Source organism: Cydia splendana, chromosome 13 (assembly GCF_910591565.1).
Source record: "Cydia splendana chromosome 13, ilCydSple1.2, whole genome shotgun sequence".
Lineage (NCBI taxonomy): Eukaryota > Metazoa > Arthropoda > Insecta > Lepidoptera > Tortricidae > Cydia > Cydia splendana.
Genome location: NC_085972.1, coordinates 10,569,897 through 10,590,430, shown reverse-complemented (window position 1 = coordinate 10,590,430; position 20,534 = coordinate 10,569,897). Strand labels below are relative to the sequence as shown.

At 39.1% G+C, this 20,534-nt stretch overlaps 2 protein-coding genes across 6 annotated transcripts in view; one reads left to right on the top strand and one right to left on the bottom strand.

Moving 5' to 3' along the window:
- The window catches only part of LOC134796034 (protein alan shepard), a 216,517-nt gene extending 204,978 nt beyond the window's left edge, over positions 1-11,539 (top strand). For 2 of the 5 annotated variants that reach the window (XM_063767953.1, XM_063767957.1), the window contains exons 3-10: positions 388-656; positions 1,546-1,604; positions 2,230-2,354; positions 4,628-4,822; positions 5,289-5,435; positions 5,953-6,216; positions 6,732-6,770; positions 6,915-11,539. In XM_063767953.1, coding sequence (XP_063624023.1) covers positions 388-656; positions 1,546-1,604; positions 2,230-2,354; positions 4,628-4,822; positions 5,289-5,435; positions 5,953-6,216; positions 6,732-6,770; positions 6,915-7,046 — 1,230 coding nt within the window. In that variant the 3' untranslated portion in view covers positions 7,047-11,539. The remainder of the gene's footprint in view (positions 1-387; positions 657-1,545; positions 1,605-2,229; positions 2,355-4,627; positions 4,823-5,288; positions 5,436-5,952; positions 6,217-6,731; positions 6,771-6,914) is intronic. The other 3 variants (XM_063767954.1, XM_063767955.1, XM_063767956.1) reach the window with 3 other exon arrangements.
- Positions 11,441-20,155, bottom strand: LOC134796040 (ribosome biogenesis protein WDR12 homolog). Its single transcript, XM_063767965.1, has 9 exons — positions 20,012-20,155; positions 19,633-19,929; positions 18,574-18,714; positions 17,494-17,669; positions 16,862-16,938; positions 16,219-16,363; positions 14,346-14,447; positions 13,282-13,411; positions 11,441-12,712 (listed from the first exon to the last, which is right to left on the bottom strand). Exons 1-9 carry the CDS (start codon positions 20,068-20,070, stop codon positions 12,571-12,573), a joined length of 1,269 nt encoding a protein of 422 aa, XP_063624035.1. The 5' UTR covers positions 20,071-20,155; the 3' UTR covers positions 11,441-12,570.
- Between the last annotated feature and the right edge of the window lie 379 nt (positions 20,156-20,534).

Below are 20,534 nucleotides of genomic sequence, written 5' to 3'. Positions count from 1 at the left end.
ATCATCATGTACGGGGGCGTTTTTAATGCTGGGTATAGTTTCAGATTATATTTATGCTTTCCACTAATGGACACTTTAGGCATTCGTTTATGGGATAAAGGGAACGATTAATGGTATTTGTGTATAAATCCCACACTGGTCTAATTAGCAGCAAACATTTTGTATGAAAAACATAATTTAAAAAAAAATAAACACTATCAAAATCACTGTCTCTTCACTCTCCTCCACTACCTTAGGCCTCAGTCACAGGAAGGCCGGTTTTTCTTTAGTAGGTATAGGTATGGCATAGGTATAGGTATTTCAGTTTTATGCCTTGGGAAAAGCCCCAAGACTTTATGAAAGTTATAGTTTGACATCATAAAATGACATATAATCTATTTGTTCCAGTACACGGGTGCGTCGATAGGCGGCGGCTGCGCGACGGGCACGCGGGTGCCGACGGCGGCGTCGCCGGCCAACACGGCGTCCTCGTCCTCCTCCAACACGGGCTCGGCGGGCGGCACGCGCTCCACCAGCCTGAGCACGGCGCCGCCGCCGCCGGCCTCGTCGGCCTCCACCACCGGCGCCGCCGGCGAGCAGCTCAGCCGCACCAACCTGTATATACGCGGCCTCAGCCAGAACACCACCGATAAGGACCTAGTCCAAATGTGCCAGATGTAAGCATGATACCATAAGCAAGTTATTTAGTGACTAATAACTGATAGTTATCATCGTCCTTCAACACGGGCTCGGCGAAAGATGAAAACTCTGTATTTTGAATTACAAAATGGTTAGGTAACAACCATATATACCATGCTCATAGTCGCCACCATTTATTATAAAAGTAAATGTTCTGAAAGTCTACAAAAATACGAAATAAATGACATACCTTTTGAGTTACGGATGTAGTGCATAATTATTTTCCATAGTATTATCATGAAAACCTACGAACGTGTCTTGCTATTTCAGTCAGTCTCGGTACAAAAAGTACTGAGATTGACTGAAGTAACATGACAATTACGAATTCCGAGAAAATACGATGGAACACAATTATGCACTACATCTGTAATTTCACAATTTGTCATTCACATTGTTGAGGCCTAGGCTCCTTTCTAGTGGTGCAGGGATGCCTAAGTGGATCTTCAATGAAGACTTATTATTTTAACTTGTGTACAAGATATATTTGTAAAATTAAATTAAATTAATACAAGTATATAAGAGTTTGTCGTTTAACGTATTTTGGAAGATTGCCGTTGGCTGCTGTCGGCGGACGTTATATACGCATCCGATCGTTGCCGATCTTCGAATTTCGGACGCAATCGGCCGTCCATGACGTCACATAAGATGTGTTCTGAACACACATCTTGTAAATAAATTGAAATATTCCAGTACCAGTCCTGTTGGATTGCTTGCCTACGCCGTATTTTAAAATTTAAAGCTTCACTAATTCTGGATTAGCGTCGGCATCCGCCCCTCTGCAATAATTAATATCTCTTTTCAACGAGGGATTTTTTGATTATTAATCTTATTACTTAAACGAACCCTAAATGTTGACTTTCTTTTCAGGTATGGTAACATAATCTCGACTAAAGCAATATTGGATAAAAATACGAATAAATGTAAAGGTAAACAACATTCATTCCGTACGTCTTTTCTAACACTATCATAGTCTATAAATTATTGTACGTACCTATCGTAAAAGTCTGTGCATAGTTATTTCACGTATGTATATAAATTATATCTTTCTATATTAAAATTAATAGATTGTGCATCAAGAGAACTATTCGTGATTGAATTATTTAATATAATATTATTTTCTAGAATACCATATACCCTCATTAACCTAAGCCATCTATGGTGAGACTTTTTTCCGATATATGCACGAACACTAGTTTCAATTTGATTCATGTTTATAATGTTCTCATACTATGATATGTTTATTTCACATACGTGTTATTTTATTTGTAGTTCATCATCTTTATTATATAATGCACAAAGCACAGATGGATACAGATTACGTTCAACGCACAAGATGTTTTACTCTCACCTCGATTTGACAATTGCATTTTCATTCCGCTACTTACGAGTAGGCAATTAATGTTATTAGTTACATAATCATAGGTTGCATATTTCATATATTTAATACCTTACATACCTATGATAACCACGCATGATTCACTGTCAAAATAATGTTGATAAGTTTTCGCGCAGGCCATTTACTATAGAAATATTTCACTTTTGTTTCCACAGGTTACGGTTTTGTAGATTTTGAGACAATCGCGTCAGCGGAGGCAGCTGTAAAAGGATTACAAGCCAAAGGTGTTCAGGCCCAGATGGCTAAAGTGGGTATCTGGTTCCTGCGTAGACTGAACCGTGTACGTTGTGCATGCAAGTAATACTATTATGACTAACCGCCTGCTCCTACTCCGCTGTCTCATCCTTCTTTCTGCTCCGTTCGACTGTACCTTCTACTTTCATCAGCGTTAGCCGACTCTCTCCGCTCTCCTGTCACAGGTTGTTTAATTCTATAGAGGATACGACACTCTGGATAAGTTACGTTCCTGAATTATTATTACCGCGGTCATTCGCGACCTGCCATCATTGATGTATTTGCTCTATTTATTGTACTTCCAACTGATAAACTAGTAGAATACGAGGACAATAGAAATATAAATAAGTAGAATTATGGTACCTAATGAATGACGCCATTAATGAATGATCCCGTTCCTGCTTAAGAGTGGCGTATCGCTTGTAGTATTATTTAATCTGTGTTCCCGCATCCTGACTAATCAAACCTAAGACTGCAGCATTGGTCCGACCCTTCGATCCGTCTACCCTTATTTATAGCTTTAGTGAGTACTTACCCCCTTGTCTATTTCAAATGCTGATACCATTTTAAAATAAGCATTTTAAAGTAAAGTCGTGTTCTTTGTCTATTGTAAATTCTAGATTTGAAATGCATAGTAGCAGCATCCTACCCTTGTTGACCAAGGTGAATAGTGTAACTGTAAAATTCAAGATAATGCCTATATCTTTTTGATTCAATAGATTCGTTGAACTGTCTAGATGAAGTAGGCCCTGTGTTTAGATAACTGTGCGCGTAAATTGGAATGTGTCCGTTGTGTCACCCTTGTGCAAGGCTATCATTCATCCGCCAGTGGCACTGGGACCAGAGTAGTTTCAGTCAGCGTTTTCGAACAGACCCATGTAACACTAATGTGTTGTGAGTATTTACCTTATCCCTCCAGAGGTACGCCATTTCGACGCCAATTTAACGCTTACTTAATCTATTTTAAACATTGTTTCGATTCTGTACGTCGTATGCTTAAGCGTTAAAATTAACAATAGTATGTCGCTACTGGGCTCTGGGTATTCTATGCTTACAATATGTAACTAGCAATAATATGTGTATGCAAATTAACTAGCTTCATAATCTCTTGCTGATGTCTAACGCCCATCTCGACTACGTATTCCTATAGCATATTAGATCTATCTGCTGATTTACGTCAACGCTGGCTTCAGTGTCTAGATAATCTATGCGGGCTTCAAGCTAACTTTAACATACTTGGAACAACCTTCCCTTCACTGTGACTACATGCGATCAATGCTTAGAGTATCAGTATCGTGCGGTACAGCCCACTCGATGTACAGTTTATATCATGTTCGTATGCGGTCAGCGCCATTACATACCTTTCTGTACAAATATGGAAGCCGTTCATGTCTTTACATAACAATAACACAACTACATATTTAGAAAGTAGATTCCAATACGCATTGCCGCTGACTGTAATTCGATCACTTTGAAACACTCCGGTGCCGTAAAGGAACTCATAATGAATTACAATTTACAATCACATTAATCTCTCAAACGTAAAGCCAATAAAATAATCTACTTGCGCGTTTTCAATTACCAAAGTGAAGCAATTAAATAAAGCATCTAAGCTATAATATAAATGCTGCACCGGAGGATATACAACATTTTAACACCTTCAACACGGCACCTTACAACCTATAAAGCCGAAGTATAAAATTACTCATAAGGAATTATGGGGTCATGAAATTTACATCCGAATAAACATTTACGGTTTCGCAAAACCCGGAGCAAATTCTATCTGCCCTGCTTCAAAAGAGCTACTTTCGTAATTGGAATCGCGCTTTGAAAAAGCCTTTTCACATCGAATTCACACCGGATACGGTCTAGATTGAGCCCGCATCGGTAACATTACTCAATAGACGAGCAACATTACTCGACCATCGCCTCGGCGATTCAATATCAGTGTAATCGCAATATATACTTACTTATACTGTTTAGCTTGAGGCCATAAGTATATATACTCGGTAAAGTGCGCCCACCGAGCACGAAAAGTTTCGTACCTAACATTGAACTGAAACTATCTACAAGTCTCTGCTACATTGATACCTACTGCTGTTGCATGTGTGCCGTGTGCGACGGCTATATAATTATGGGCGATCAATAGTTACATACAATCGGAATTTTTCGTGCCCGATGTATCTTGTCGTCGTTAAATCCGTGTGACTCAGACCTAAATAAATCTTCACCGTAACCTCTAGAATTCTGTGTGTACAGGCTTAATTCCCTCTTCAGCGGTCAGGTTCTTCACATTCCCTTCGGGGCTTCCGTTTACAGCAACAAGAGCAGGACCCCACGAACCTGTACATGGCGAACCTGCCGCCGCACTTCAAAGAGAACGACGTGGATCAACTGCTGGCCAAGTTCGGACAGGTGGTGTCCACGAGGATCCTGCGCGACACGCATGGACACAGCAAAGGTGTCGGCTTCGCGCGCATGGAGTCTAGAGAGAAGTGCGAGCAGATCATACAGGTAAACACAGACTTTGATGAATATAATAACCATACATCGGGGTTTTCGGTGCGGGAATGATTTCGTGTATTTATAACTTTGTTTATTGTAAAATAATTACCAAACTATGAATTAAACGTAGGTAGTAAGATCCAAATGTGCTTAGAAATGTTAAATTAGTATCGTTTTTTACAGTTTTTACCTGTTACTTCTAATTTGGCTTATTGATAGGTCACTCGGACAATCAAATAATCATGTAGAGAAGATCATTGGAGGAAACATTGTTGGAAGTTGAAGAACGGGAATTTACTTTAAAAAGCGAACTACGTACCCCTAAATTTCTGTCTGGGCAATTATTTATATTTATGATTAAAAACTTACGCTTAAGCTTATTAAATGACTATTTTCATACTTTAAATGTTCTGCCGCTGCGACTTTTCCAAGGTTTATTAGTACCAACTGTAACAATGTACCGCCTTGTTTCCAGATGTTCAACGGCAACCCGATCCCTGGAGCCAAGGAACCGCTCCTGGTGAAGTTCGCAGACGGCGGCAACAAGAAGAAGGCGCTCTACAACAAGCAAGACGGCAACAACGGCCGCGCGTGGCGGGACAACAACGACTCCCTCACTCAGGTACTAGACAAAACCTTAGGTAGACATAAACCAGCAGTGTAAAAACATCAATGATACAACAGTGTGTGTAACATACATATGTTCAATGGAAGAATGTAAAGTGTAGGTGTGGCGTATGCAACACGTGTTTGAACATAATTATGTATGTCACACATAGCTGTTGTATCATTGATGCTTAACTTCACATGGCGACTTTGCCAGGATTTCAAATTCCAACTTAGAATATTGTGGTGAAAATCTATCGCTACTCGATTGTTTAGCGAGTCCATCCATTGCAAAATCAAAGGTCACGTGACCGCACATTTTTCAGAAGCAGGTGTCTAGTCGCTTAGGCTTGCATCATTCACTAACCCGGGGTTAACCGGTTAAACCTGGAGTTATCATGGTTACTAGTACAATTTGACACTGGGTTAAGGGTTTAACCGGTTAAATCCGGGTTAGTGAAATGGTGCAAGTGGGCCTTAGATGCCTAAAGCTCCTGCTACTACCGTGGATTACCAAAACATTGATCACGTAGTACTTACAGGCGATGGGGGTCGGCGGCGTGTACGCGGGCAACGTGAGCGCGGGCGCGGGCGGGGAGTGCGGGGTGTACCGCGGCGGCAGCGTGTACGGGGTGGCGGCGTTCCACCCCCACCAGCTGCACCACCACCACCACGCCACGCCCGCCACCTGGCTGGCGCCCTACGCCGCGCTGCTGCCGCCCGCGCACCCGCCGCACCACGCCGCGCACCCCGCGCATCCCACGCACATACCCATCGACTCTGTGCCTAGCCAATACGTAAGTACCTATACTTAAAACTAATATTCCTTTTTATTAATTAAATAAAAAATTAAAAAGTTGACCGTTTCGGGCAAGATTCGATCTTGCTGCCTTTAAATTACCTCCTGGAATATTTCTAGCAGACGTATCTGCTTAGTAAAATTAGTCTATTCCTTTTATTCACTGATTGATTCTGAATGCCGTCCGATCACTGATGCATGGGAGCCTCCTTTATGTTTCATCGTAATGCTCGATCCAGCGCAGAGTATGACGGCGTTAAAATGAAGGAGGATATTATTTTATCGATTTAGAAACAGAAAAACTCTAATTGCAATCAAATATATCTTTGAATTTAGAAATATATGTACTTATTTATCTAAATATATATTTACACAGCATCTTTGAAATTTAAGACAAAAAATACACAGCCACACACGATTCAACGGCCGATTTTATATATCAAAAACGAAATATAGGAATGGAGAATTCAGTCGAAGTGAAAGCGAGACTGATGCAAATTCTCTGTTTTCCAGGTAAACTGGGACAGCTTAAGGCCGGATAATGAATTATACGTGAGTGTCGATATGAACTTGCTATCAGAGCCGTATCCTATGCTTTGCCCCGCTGTGCCCACTCGCGCCCCGCTACCCTCGCACTCGCTGTGTCTGGCAGGTGGACGTACGTGCAGTGTGTAACATATGCCGGTTGTGTTTCAGTACTTCGCGTCGCACCCGTACCAGTACTTCGCGGGCCCGACGCCGCCCATCATCCAGATGCCGATGGAGAGCGAGCACGCGTCGACGGCGGCGTCCCCGGACGAGGCCTACCAGCCGTACCCGCCCAAGTAGACCCGACATGCTGACAATCCGTGCTGTACACGAGCCAAAAATCAAAGCAACTGTGACTTTTTACAATGTTAATTTGTTTTAGTTATAATTTGCGGCCGTTATAGACTTCATCGAAAGCTCCGCTCGCGCGACTCCCGTCGCCGGCGCTTTTTCTAGTTGTTAAGCCTGACTTGTACTTGGGAGTTGTCTCTGGTATTTATTTGGTGGCGGCGCCCGGCCCGGCATCCTCTCGGCTTAGTGCTATCGTTCGATTCGCTGTGATGTTTTGATGAGGTCTTTTGACGGCTCGACGAGAGGATTTGATGTATAGATATAGCTGCAATTTTTAAATGTGTTTTTACATTATAATTTTATTATTGTTTTATGAAATTTCAAATTTAAGATTTTAGGCGGAGGTTTTGAACATGTTGACAAGATTATTTAAGATAGTTAGGTATTTATTTTAGCATAGTATAATTTCATGATGAACTTTTAAATTTAGACATGTCCTCTGGGCGGGCATTATTCACAATCCTAATTTTTAACGCAGTGTCATATTTGAATTTGTAAGATAGCCGGACTGTTTGTAAATCGGATGTAAATCAGAATCACAAGAAACCGTGCAATCCGTATACTAGTATGACAAGTCTCGTGACTGCGAGGAGGTAGGTATTATTTGTTTGCGGATAGTTTATGTAACCGTTAACATCGGAGCAATATCTGCGAGAGGTTGGATAGGAGTATGAAAAGGTCATATCATGTGGAATCAAAAGTGTTAGATACGTCTACGGACGATGTATTGTAAAGAGTACCATTGTTAAAGAAAGTTATGTGTGTATTGGCTAAGAAGGGTGGAAACACCGAATAGGTTTTGTACGATAATAATGCCGAAGATTTAGAATCTTCCAAGCTAAGTATTTTTAAAATACAGTTGAAAAAAGAAACGTTTATGATGTCAAGTCGTAGTTGGACAGCGGAACGGTGGATAGAGATGAAATTGTGATAGAGCAAACACTTGCGGGGGCTCTTAGTCTCTGCTAGTTTTATTTCATTCTTTCAAAGATTCTTTATACAGTTCCATGAATATTATTTATCACTTTGTAGGATTTGCTCTATCAAAATTTTCGACAGTTATTAATGTGTTTGGCATGGTGCTTTAATATTTTATTTTAAAAGTGGCACTATTCCTGCCTATTATACAGTATTATGTACCTTAAAACATTCATATACCGGTGCAGTCTTCCAAGGATCGCAATACTTACCTAACTTTAAAGATTAATGTTTGTGTTATACGAGAATGTAATAAGTAGACGCTAATGAAACTATGTGCCTCTCGATCTCGGCAAACCCTCGACAAGGATGGCACGACGACCATCCCACTCTTACCTACCCGGTTCTAATTCATCACAACGTTCACTACGCCACAACTAGGTGTGTACTTTTCGCCTTTTATCATAATTCATAAGCAATTTAAGAAGGTATGCTTAGTTTTTCATTCTTAATTTCTCGCCGTAGACAATAGTAAGTATAAAAGATAACTATATTAATTCAAAATACGTACTTTTCAAATACGACGTCGTTGCCAAACCCAGAACAGACTGAATTAATTTATATGTACTGTACTCGCGCGTACTGATGCGCTGGCCGGCGCGGCGGAGCCGTGAGCTCGCTTGCCCTTGCTGCGAACTAGCAATAAGCAGTTGTATGTAGTCTATATATACATTTTACGCGTCTATACACATTTTTGTACGTCGTCGGAAACTCATGTTCGAATACGTGATAGAGTGATCCTTTTTTGAGAATCATGTACTAAGTCAACTGGTAGTTGTTATTTTGTAGGCGGTCGGCACATTCCAGTAGAGAACTCCAAGCTAAATTCCACGATTGATTTCCACATTATAAAATGTATCGGATTTGAAATCCAAAGTATAAACATCGTTTTGGTGTAAACGAACACTTTTTGTACCATCACGTAGGTTTTGGGTACACTTTATGACTTTATATGAAATTTGATATTTTTATATTGAATATATATAAATTATACATGGATATGTATATACATTGTTGATGGGTACGAGTAAAAGCCTACTATATCGCAACTGTTTAATTCTATTTTGGCACGTCAAGAGTTTCATCAGAACCAACGTATACAAATCATTAAAGTCGAGTAAGAAGTAGGAAAATATTTATACAACTCAGGGACTGAAGACTAGTTAAATGTTTGATATATTAACTGTATTTTAACAGACGATTAAGCGTGACCTCTTTATTCAAAACCTGTCAATCTCCGACTTTTGATAAACAATACAGGAACAGAGAGACTAGCTGGCAGCAGGTTTTGAATGAATTACGTAGATTTTGAAGCTGAATAAGTAGATCTGTATCTGTTTAGTTTCCTGGTTTCGTGTAATCGGCTGAACTTATAATGTTCCGCGAAGCGACGGTCGGAGCGCGCTGCGCTGCCGCCGTCGCAGCTGACTGCCTCACTCACTACTACCCTCATATCGGTTCGTACAACTCAACTCACATCACAAAGGCTAACGGAAAGTGAGATTTTTATTAGTGTTACATTCAAACCATAATACTCCGTAGATCAGTGTTATGTGCGTATAATTTCTGATCGAGCCAAATCAATGGAACTGATTATGAAACCGCCTTTACTTCTTGTGAAATTTGAATAACCATGAAGTGCAATGTAGTACCGTGCGAGTCGTGGTACTTAGTTAAGTAGATGTTGCGTGTATTGGGTTGTTTAGTGTTGACGTACACTGTGGCTTCCTGTAATTGCAGTCTTCCGATAGGTATTTCCGCTAAACTTTGCATTTAAAATTGATGTCAACGTATATTATAACCCGACTCGATTCGCCTCATTTTGTTATCATTTTCGTGCACCGTGATTGTTTCGAAGTAAGTGTGTAATGTGCGTAAGGTTGTTTACCTGTGCTAGATATAGGGTTTACTTTCATTCCACGATGTCTCCCCGATGGTAAAGTATAAACTATTAGAATAGATCCACTCCCTTTACTTTTATATGACATAGCGGCAAGAACCTTTGTGAACTACCCGTCGTCGATATATAGAATATTTTAGCATGAAATTATTTTTCTAATGCTTTCCTTCCATTGAAGCAATAACTTAATTTGATGGTAGTGCCTTCAGCTTCCTTTAAAGTAATGATGTTCAGAGACATACTGCAGTGGCGTCACTGTGCTTTACACAATATTTTTACAGGTAATAGAGAACTTACCGTAATCATAAACGTAGACTTAATGTAAAGAAGACGTTTAAAAGTTTTGTATTAAAGGCTAATAGAAGATAATGTGGCTGTCTAACCGTTGCATTTCCACACGTGGAGTAAAATCGAACTCGAGGATGAAATCGTAGATGTTCCTAGTTAACTCACTTCAACATTCTGACATGTGTGATATGATAAGTACTTTACTTAAGGTGTATTGCAGATTGCGGATCATTTGTTATGTATAGGCAGAGGAACTATCAGAACAATGAGCACAAACGATGTTAGGTATTGGGGAACCAATTAATAAAACCAAAACTTGAAGAAATACCATGTCGGTGAATAGATCGAACTCTTAGCTCGTGTAAGTAAATGTTCTTAAACGTAAGTGTTAATGTAAGAGAGCGCGACTAGTGGGGGGTAGAGGGGGCGACAGAGGGCTAGATGTAGGTCTAGGCTTAACTATAGATAGATAGAATAGCAAAAAATGTTTCGACGCTAAGATAGATAGAATAGAGCCCTAGCTTAATATATGTTCGGGCGTGCGCGGCGCGACGCCCCTCTAGGGTAGTTTCCTTTGTTAGTTTATTAAATAATTTAATTTGAATGGACTGAAGCGGCGCCCGCCGCGCGCGCCGTAGCGTAAGTCTCGGAGAATTAGCGAACACGTCGAATAAGTTTCCGTTCAACAACGTTTGCTTTCACCTCTTTTGTTATGTAGTTGACTAAGTGTAAAGAAAGAAAAGTTAATCAAAAAAATCTGTCTGAAGTGTCGATACGATTGTATTTGTCCAATGTGTATTATTATAGTGTGGTGTTCTACCCGGCAGACTAGTCTAGACAGTAGCATAGTTTAGTTAAAAATTTAGTTAGGTAGTCTAGAAATACGAAAAGCGAAAATAAAACTTCATAAAATGTAAAAAAAAAGAAATGAAATTGTTGGTAAGAAAGAATATTTTTAAGGAACATGTTGCTTCGTTGTGTTATGACGTGAGGTTTGGCATAACTATGATAATAGTAAGCATTTCTCTCAGAGAAAAGACAGAGGAAAGTTATGTATCTATTTTGTTACAAAGTGTTTGCAAGTTTCTATATTGTGCTATGAGCATTTTATGTGACCCGCATTATTTATAGTTATGCTGAATGGAAACTAAAATAATATATAAATAAAACAAAATGGTACTAAGAAGCATGTTTTATTGTGACGAGTCATGTTCCTTTGCATTGAACATATTTTGTAAGAGCAAGTGATTGAATAAAACAAGCGAAACCAAATTTAGTTCATCATTTTATTTTATGACGCTCTGACACGCCCCACCCTACTAACAGTCAAGGCAAGGATCCAGATATACATTCATACTGTTTATTTAGTAAGAGGTATTTAACCTTTTGAACGCCACAGACGGCAATTGACGTCAACGCAAAATCGTGACAACGACGCGAAAGACGGCATTTGACGTCGATCGTTTTTTGATGAAAATGTACTGAAAAACACCCCACTTTTAGGCTGGCATTATTAATTCACAAAACTAAATTTTACCCCCGTGGCGTCAGTGGCACGGCAAATGGATGCGCCGTTTGGCGTTCAAAAGGTTAAATAAGTGGACAATATTGTTTATTTATAATCATTATCCTAACATAGTTTATGAACACCGTGAGCAATTACGAATAGTAAAATACGTACATAGACGGACATATCCTCAAGAAAATCGGAAACTTACTCATTTCAACAAACGCATCTTCTGAATAAATCTATGTGGAATTATAGCAGTCCCGTTTTAAACTGATAACACTGATATAATTATTATGAATTGAATTGCTATTGCTAATTTAAGAGTACACTAAAAAATTTAAGATTCAAATGCATTTGAAAATAATAATATTGTGAACAATGTTAACCCTTTCAACGCCATAATTATATGTTACTTACATGCCTACAACTTGGCAAAAACATATTTACTGAATCCTATATACATACCAACAAATGTAGTGAGTACTCATGGCCGCACCAACTTACAACCAATGACTTTCTGACCAAAATTTAGCCACATTAATTATTAAATTTGACAGTTGACTGATCTCAAATGTTATGAAAATGTATGCACACTAAATTTCACATTTTTACCAAGTTCAGTTTATTTTTGTCCCCCCGCTACGCACTTACCACAAACGGCCCGATTAAAATAACAGCAGAAACTATGACGTAATCGCGGTCGCTTACGATTCGGTGCTACCAGCACTTAATGTCCTTGGCGTTAGATGGGTTAAATCTTACCTTTCTCAGTGTACTCTTGTAACATTGTGTATAGTTTACGCGTTCAGAGCGTTCTTGGCCTTGAATATCCTGAGCGTGTTGTCGCAGGAGCCGCTGACGAGCAGGGACGGCACGGACCAATCGCAGCACAGGACTTTGTCTTCGTGGCCGCTCAGGTCGTACAGCGGGGTGCGGGGGCTGGAATATATGATTAAGTTAGTTCAAGGGTTCTGCAAAAAATAGAATGATAATCATAAGGGCCGGTACAGACGGACTGCAACCCGACTGCAACTTGTATGGGAACTGCACGCCAACGTTGCAGTTGATAACGTTGGGATTGGTTGGTTGTACCGGTCTTCAGCTGCACACATTTTGTGTGTTTTTCGGATTAACACGCAAATTACTACTCTATGGCCTTTGAGATAAAGTTCATAATTGCAAATCCAGTCTGCGACAGCTTGACTTTTTCGTCGCAGCCGACCTAGGGACTGACCTCACCCAGCGCGTTGAGGCTTACGTGTTAAATGAACACGTAGAATGCAGCGTTTAGTCTTCGTAGGGGTGGTATTCCAATTTCTTTGTCCAATGTGTATTTTAGCTCACATTTTGCTTAATGAGAGAGTGAGACGCAATGACATTGGACAGATGGAATACCACCCTAAGAAACATATCAATCCCGTCTAGCGTCTCCAACCAGAGACTGACTACACTTAAAACAAACACGCAAAAATCGACTCTAGCAGCTTTGTAATAAAGTTGACAATAACCTTCTAGTCTCCCACAGCTTGACTTGTCCGTCGCAGCCGGCGCTCAGGAACAGCGAGTCGCGTGTCTTCGACCAGCGCACTGACTGCACCCATCCCGTGTGAGACGTGAACGTCGTCTTCACTATGCTTTCTGGAACGGAATTTGATTTAGTAGTTTTTGCTTTTGTACAGCCATCAGATATATCGGAGCGGCCAAGGCGCTCACAAATATCTGAACACGCGTCTATTGTCAAGGCGTTAGAGTGCGTGTTCAGATATTTTTGAACACCTCGGCCGCTCCGATATATCTGATGGCGACCGTACAAACATACTCTGGTTAATATCAGTTATTTACACTTTTGTACTAGCTGTAGTTCGTTTTTTTAGCATTAGAAAAAAGGTAAACAATCTATACGTGTCTTATTATTGAAAAACACTTTTGAAAAATAAGTCACGGCAAATATGTAACAATTATGAAGTTTAAGTTTTCTATTTAGGCCACAAGATGGCAAACCTTTAGACGCTAAAGAGATTGCGCGTCAACTGTAAGAAGACTAAGGGTCGGTTGCACCAAACTGTTCGTATCGTTAAAGAGTTCGCTAAATTTTTATGTATGGAAAGTTTCATAGTAAAGCGCCGGGGCGCGCCGGCTGCCGTTGATCTGTCTGTCATATGTGGTTGGTGCAACTGGCCCTAAGAAGCTTATTATAAAAGTTTAATCCGAAGGCAAGTTTTTGGCAAAAAAATAATTTTTGGTACAAGCTTTTGTCGCTGACTGTACTTTTCTTTCTACAGACAATACTCATCGAGACAATTCTAAAAACCCCAAACACAGTTAGGTTGCGTTGTTTTATCACAGAGTTCCTATGGCCACCTCCTGTCTCCATCATCAGATCAGCTCGATGGTACCATAATATTGCATTGTCACCCGACTTACATGCAAATTTCCATCTTCATCGAAAACCGGGAAGCGGGTCAAATTTAACTTGCAAGATTTGACCCGTACAAACATAGTTACATACATACATATGTAGGTACTTACATTGCAAGTTAATAAAAAGCTTGTAAAAAGACAATCGTGTTACCTTGAGATCTAGGATCATATAGCCGGACATGTCTGTCTGCAGAGGCGGTTATCATGGTGTTGTTGAGCGGGGACCAGTCCACGTCGAAAAATGCTTTGTTGCCTGAAATATACATTGTAAGTCAGTACAGCTATATGCAGGAACTACAGAGTTAAGAGGCAAAGGTGAAATCGCTGGGGCGATACTGTGATTTTATAACACGCCGATTTCGCCATGCTTAGGTGTGACACTCGTACATTCATAACCTGTGGGCGATCAGTGAATGGCTTAAACCAAATAAGTATATTTGGGTTATTCCCACTAGTTACCAATAAGTTCTTACCAGTGGTAACTACTGGGATTTTTTTCCCACCTTTTACCACTGGTAACTACTGGGGAAAAAAATTCCCAGTAGTTACCACCAAACTGAGCTGGTGGTAACTACTGGGAATATTTTTTCCCAGTAGTTACCACTGGTAAAGGTGAGATTTTTTTTCCCAGTAGTTACCACCAACATTTTGTTAGAGTTAAATACGAATAAAAAGTACAGTATAAATACAGGTTGTTTTTTATAGTCACCTGCAATAATTTACGGGGTAAATATGTATGTCATACTGAACAACTTTTACTATGGAACCAATACCGAAAAGGCGAACAAAAAATTGACTCTCCCATACAAATATCAACATCAGGCGAGCCAAAAGGACTCGGCCAATTTTTTTAAATAAATTGATGCTTAAATAAATTATTATAAATTGATTAGTGTCTCATTTCAGTAATAGGCATTGGGAATGATCAAAAATACTAAAGCATAAACTGTTTAATTACCTAATAAAGTCACCTGAAAAATTATCTAAACGGATGGTTAAATTAATTCTTACATTCACCTTTTAGTTTTTGCACTTGTACCGATTAAACTGTTTTAATATTTTTGATCACATTTAAGGCAGTTTACTGAAACACTAATCGACTTATAATTATTTATTAAAGCACTCTATATTTATACTATTTATTCCGTATTTATTAGTATTGAAATTTAATAAAATTTTGGTGGTAACTACTGGGAAAAAATCCCACCTTTTACCAGTGGTAACTACTGGGAATAAAAATTTCCAGTAGTTACCACCAAACCGAGTTGGTGGTAACTACTGGGAATTATTTTCCCAGTAGTTACCAGTGGTAAGAGGTGGGAAAAAAAATCCCAGTAGTTACCACTGGTAAGAACTTGGTGGTAACTAGTGGGAATAACCCTGTAATGTATATGTGCGTGCGAAATCGACTTGATGTAAATCACAGTTTTATCTTTAGTGATTCTACTCTCAGCTCTACAACTCTTCAGCTCTGTGACAGAAACTATACCTACTAATAACAAACCCAAATAGCATCAATTTTATTTTTATCAGAAGTAGGTATAGCTGTTCAAAAATATACAAGCTCTTTGTATTTTTTATTTGTTTTTAAAGTACCACATAAAACGTTAAAAGTAATTATATAATTATGTATAGTACAGTAGGCTTATTATAACGCACTTATGAAAGTCAGAAAATGTAAAGAGGAACCTATATCTTCAGAAGATACATACACTTGCAATTCTAGGTTCTATACTCTAAATCATAATTAGATTCCAAAAAAAGTAAGACAATGTTGCCACTTTTTACTAGTGCGTCTTGTATTTATGTAAAAATAAGTAAATAAAAGTACTTTATTAAATCATAGGAGTAAAATTACCAATAAATAAATTATCTTAGCGTATTTATTGATAAAAAGGAATTTACTAATTTACAAACAAATTATTGAAGTGGCAACATTTTCTTACTTTTTTTGGAATCTAATTGTGATTTAGAGTTTAGGTGTGACCATTTGAACACTTGTTTTGAAGAATAGGTACACTAACCGGCAATATCCTGTTTGATGCCATTGAGCTCGCAGTCCCATATCTTGAGCAGATGGTCCCAGCCGCTGGACAGCACCGTGTTGTAATCCATCCACTGGACGCCGGACACCGCCTCGCGGTGCCCTTTTAACGTTGCCAGTGGTTCCTGAGAAATAAAACGGAGGTCGTAAAATATGTGACGTCAACCGGGGTGAATGGAGATGGGGCGAATAGGGATACATATCGGGAATGGCATTTACCTGATAATTTCTCAAAAACTAGAAACGTGTCATTCGTTTGGGTGGGACGACAGGATTTGAGACTCGGTTTGGTCGGATAGAAGGATCAAAAGCTTCTTGGAACGTAATTGTTAGTTGAATGCACTGGAGACTCTCCAGCTGTTTAATGTTAATTATACATTAGGGTGGCATTCTATCTGTTCAATATCTTGGTCCAATGTCATTGCGTCTCACTCTCTCATGAAGCAAAATGTGAGACTAAGTACACATTAGACAAATAAATTGGACAGGTGGAATACCACCCTTACTCATATTTTTTGGTCAATAAATGTTATACCGTAAACTGGACAAGTGATCATTGGGCTAATAATGGTTGTAGTACACTAGTTACATCACACACAATACAAGTACAGTCTAAAACTCACCCGTGTATTTCCATGATCTTGTCCGCGGTCGGATTTGCTCCTCTTCTTGGCCGGTACATTATCTTCATCTGAAAGACCTATTAACCAAATTAACTATAATTTAGAAGTTCTTTGAGTAATTAGAATAAAATTAATCATTACCCCTCGAAGTTACCGGTCCCAATTTTTTTTATAAAAATACAAAATATATATAAAAGGCACTGGTAAACCTATAAGACGTTAATCTCAACCTAGTATGTAGGTAGGTTATAGTTAGTAGTATACAAGATATAGAGTTATAATGCGCCATACGATTAAATAATAAAGAGTTATATAATATATTAGACCAAGAAAAGTCTGCAACGATTTTGATAGCACACGCAGTGCAAGTGTTATTCATACGTCATAATTTTATAGAAGTTTGACGTTTAAAATAACATCATGAAGATGATGATGATTTCATTTAATTTTAAATATGAATGATTTCATATATATGAACGTAAATAAAAATTAAAGTAGGTACCTATCGTAACAAATCCGGCCCAAGAGTCCATCACAATATATTTTAGTTAGACAAATTTGGGATACGGTCTACATTCTTATGTACACAGATATTGTTTCCTAAGTGTCATAAATTACAAATATCTACTCACTAGCACTCCATAAGCATATATTAGTGTCCCAGCTGCCAGTAGCCAGTCTGGAGGCATCTGCGGACACCGACAAGCACTCCACTCCCTTCTCGTGACCTCGGCACGTCACCACACAGTCCACGGAGTTGTTGGACACATTCCACACCCACAGCATCGCTGATTGGTCATGGGAACCACTAGAAATAATATTAATGCAATGAAGTTATATGTACAGGCAGCCTTTAAAATATGATAAAGGGTCACAAATGTCTTACTACCAGTGGGGAGACACTCCTGACTTTGGTCAAACTCGGCTCCGTTCGGCTCAGCATTGCTCCGAGCAATTATTAGGTTTGACACAACTTGACGTCCCTTTGCGTGCACAACCACAGATAAGATAATTACTTGAATTTTGACAACCCTAAATAGCCGAAAGGGATAGTAGTGCCATAAGTTAGAAAGGGACACCATGATTCGACCCTGAATCGCTGTCAAACTTCGGTTTTGTAGGAAGTGTCCTTTCTGTACGGTAGTACTATTAGTCATTCTGTGTTACCCTAGATTCTCGCTCTTAAGGCTCCTCTTCACGTTGGGCCAACTCCAACGCCAACGGGGGACGCAGCCATGCGGTAGAATGAGATAGCAATATCACTTGCTCCCTCTAACGCATAAATGCGTCCCTCGTTGGCGTTGGCGTTGGCCCAACGTGAAGAGGAGCCATTAGGCTATAATGTGCAGTAAAAATATTTGAGAAATTATTCAGTTGTGCAACTTCTATGTCCATGCTATAAGGTTTTAAAATAATTCTTAAATGGGGCATTAGCTATGAAAAGGGACCTTATCTTCGTTGGCGCTTACGCCGCACAGCGTCGCATGGTATTTATATCGGAGATCGTTAATAATGGCTTAAGCGCCATCGACAATAAAGTTTTCATAGATAACATCAGAAATACAATTCTCTAACTAAAATTATTATGCTCAGACTTTTAGTAACTTCACTTTCCAGCCAAACATATTTAAAAATAATACTTAGCATCAGGACCTCAAATTGAATGCCATCTTTTCCTAAAGATTGGTTCTTATTTCATTAATGCTTCTTACCTAGCAAATACTGCCTGATCACCATTGACGGACACCCAAGAGACCGCTTTGATTGGCGATGTGTGACCTGGTATAGCGAGTTTGTGCTGCCCTTTGGTGGTCCAGATGTGAAGACTGTTGTCATAGCTGCCCGATAGGATCCTGGAAAGTACAACATAAAAACACTCCTGATAAATATACAGTGAAAACTCTATATAGCGACATGACATTATAGAAATTTCCGTTCAATAGAGAGAAATTAATATGAAAGTAAACTAGAGCCAAAAATGTTGATGTTATAGGAAGTGAAATGTTATATCGAGTGACATTATATGGAGTTTACACTGTAGTTCTGAGAGCCTTACTCATCTGGTGTAGTTGATGAGGTATTTTCTTATTATAATGTTTGGACCTAAATAGATTTCTTAAGTGCAAACATAATTTAGTAAAGTTAAAAAAACTTAAATTTAAATATGAGTCAAAATTTTAAAAGCACTGTAACTCCTTACTATACTAATAAATGTAGAATCCATATTGACAATCTTTATCAAGTAGACCATGAAGGCCAGCCGCGGGTTTGTTTTTATGGTAGAGTTGGACCATGTTAAGTTTTCAAGCCAAGTGGTACATCAGTATGGAACATATAGGGCATACATACATATATATATGCATTCTTACTACCAAATTCGTGCACAGTTAGCATGGTCAGAATCTATATAACATTTTAATTAAGTTTTTTCCTTGGTAATGGCTACTAATACCTAATCAGAGTTTTTACCAGGGGTGCGAAACTCCTTCATTTGGGCAAACTCGGCTCAGTTCGGCTCAGCATTGCTCCGAGCAATTATTAGGGTTGACACAACTTGATGTCCCTTTGCATGCACAAACACAGATAAGATAATGGCTTTAATTTTGACAACCCTAAATAGCCGAAAGGGATAGTGTCGACAATGAACCACTGTCAAACTTCGGTTTTGTATGAAACTTCCTTTCTGTATGGTAGTACTATTATTTATTGTGTTTTTACTACATAATTTTAAAGCAGCACTCAAAATTAACTACACTATTAACATATCTTACCAATTTCCATGGGCCTGTACTGCAGAAACCCAATCATCATGCATCAAACAGTCCTGTGGGCTTGGTGCCGGGAACCTCTCCAGATACTCAACCTCCAAAGTCTGTTCGGTAGACACACCCTTCTCTTGAAGATGGTCACCAAGAGGCGAGCACAAAAGTTCCCCACACACTAAGAAATCGAATTCCACTGTCTTTGCTGAGCTGTCAGCCTCTTTTAGCAAGGCATTGACCAATGTGTTGAGGTCTGCAGGTTGCACATTGCTTTGTATGGCGTAGGGACTGTCGGGAACCGCATATCTGAAACACAAGATATGGTATACACATGGAACATTAACGCTACCAGACCGGCAAAATTGTTTAGATAAACGTGGGTACTTACTGTTCTTGTTTAGTAACGAATCGGACTTGCAACTGGGCCTCCGTTGTATCGACGTCCATGATAATTTATTCTTTAGCTAGTACTGTTAAGTATAAATAGACTAAGTAATATAATTTACACGCACGTGTTGAGGTGCTTGGAACAACAATATTTGACACAACATCTCTGAGCGTAAGCTACGCCTTTGGTTTGACAGTTTGACATTGACAACTGAGGGATCTGTTCAATTACTTACTGCATGTTGTAATTTTTTATTTATATCTCCAAGTTCCAAGTAATGTATAAAGTAAAGTTAACTTATTGTAAGCTTAAAAAAAGGTAATAACATACCAATATTAGCATTATTTCTTGTTCAGTTTTGGACCTCTATTTCATTGTAAAATAATTCTTAAATATTCTTCGTGCATTCTTCTAGTAGCACTATCAGTAGTAGCATTTTGAACGGATCTTGTACCAACATAACCACCACATTTAATAAGATGTTCGGAATAACCTTTAAAACATCCACTTGGCATTTTATTTT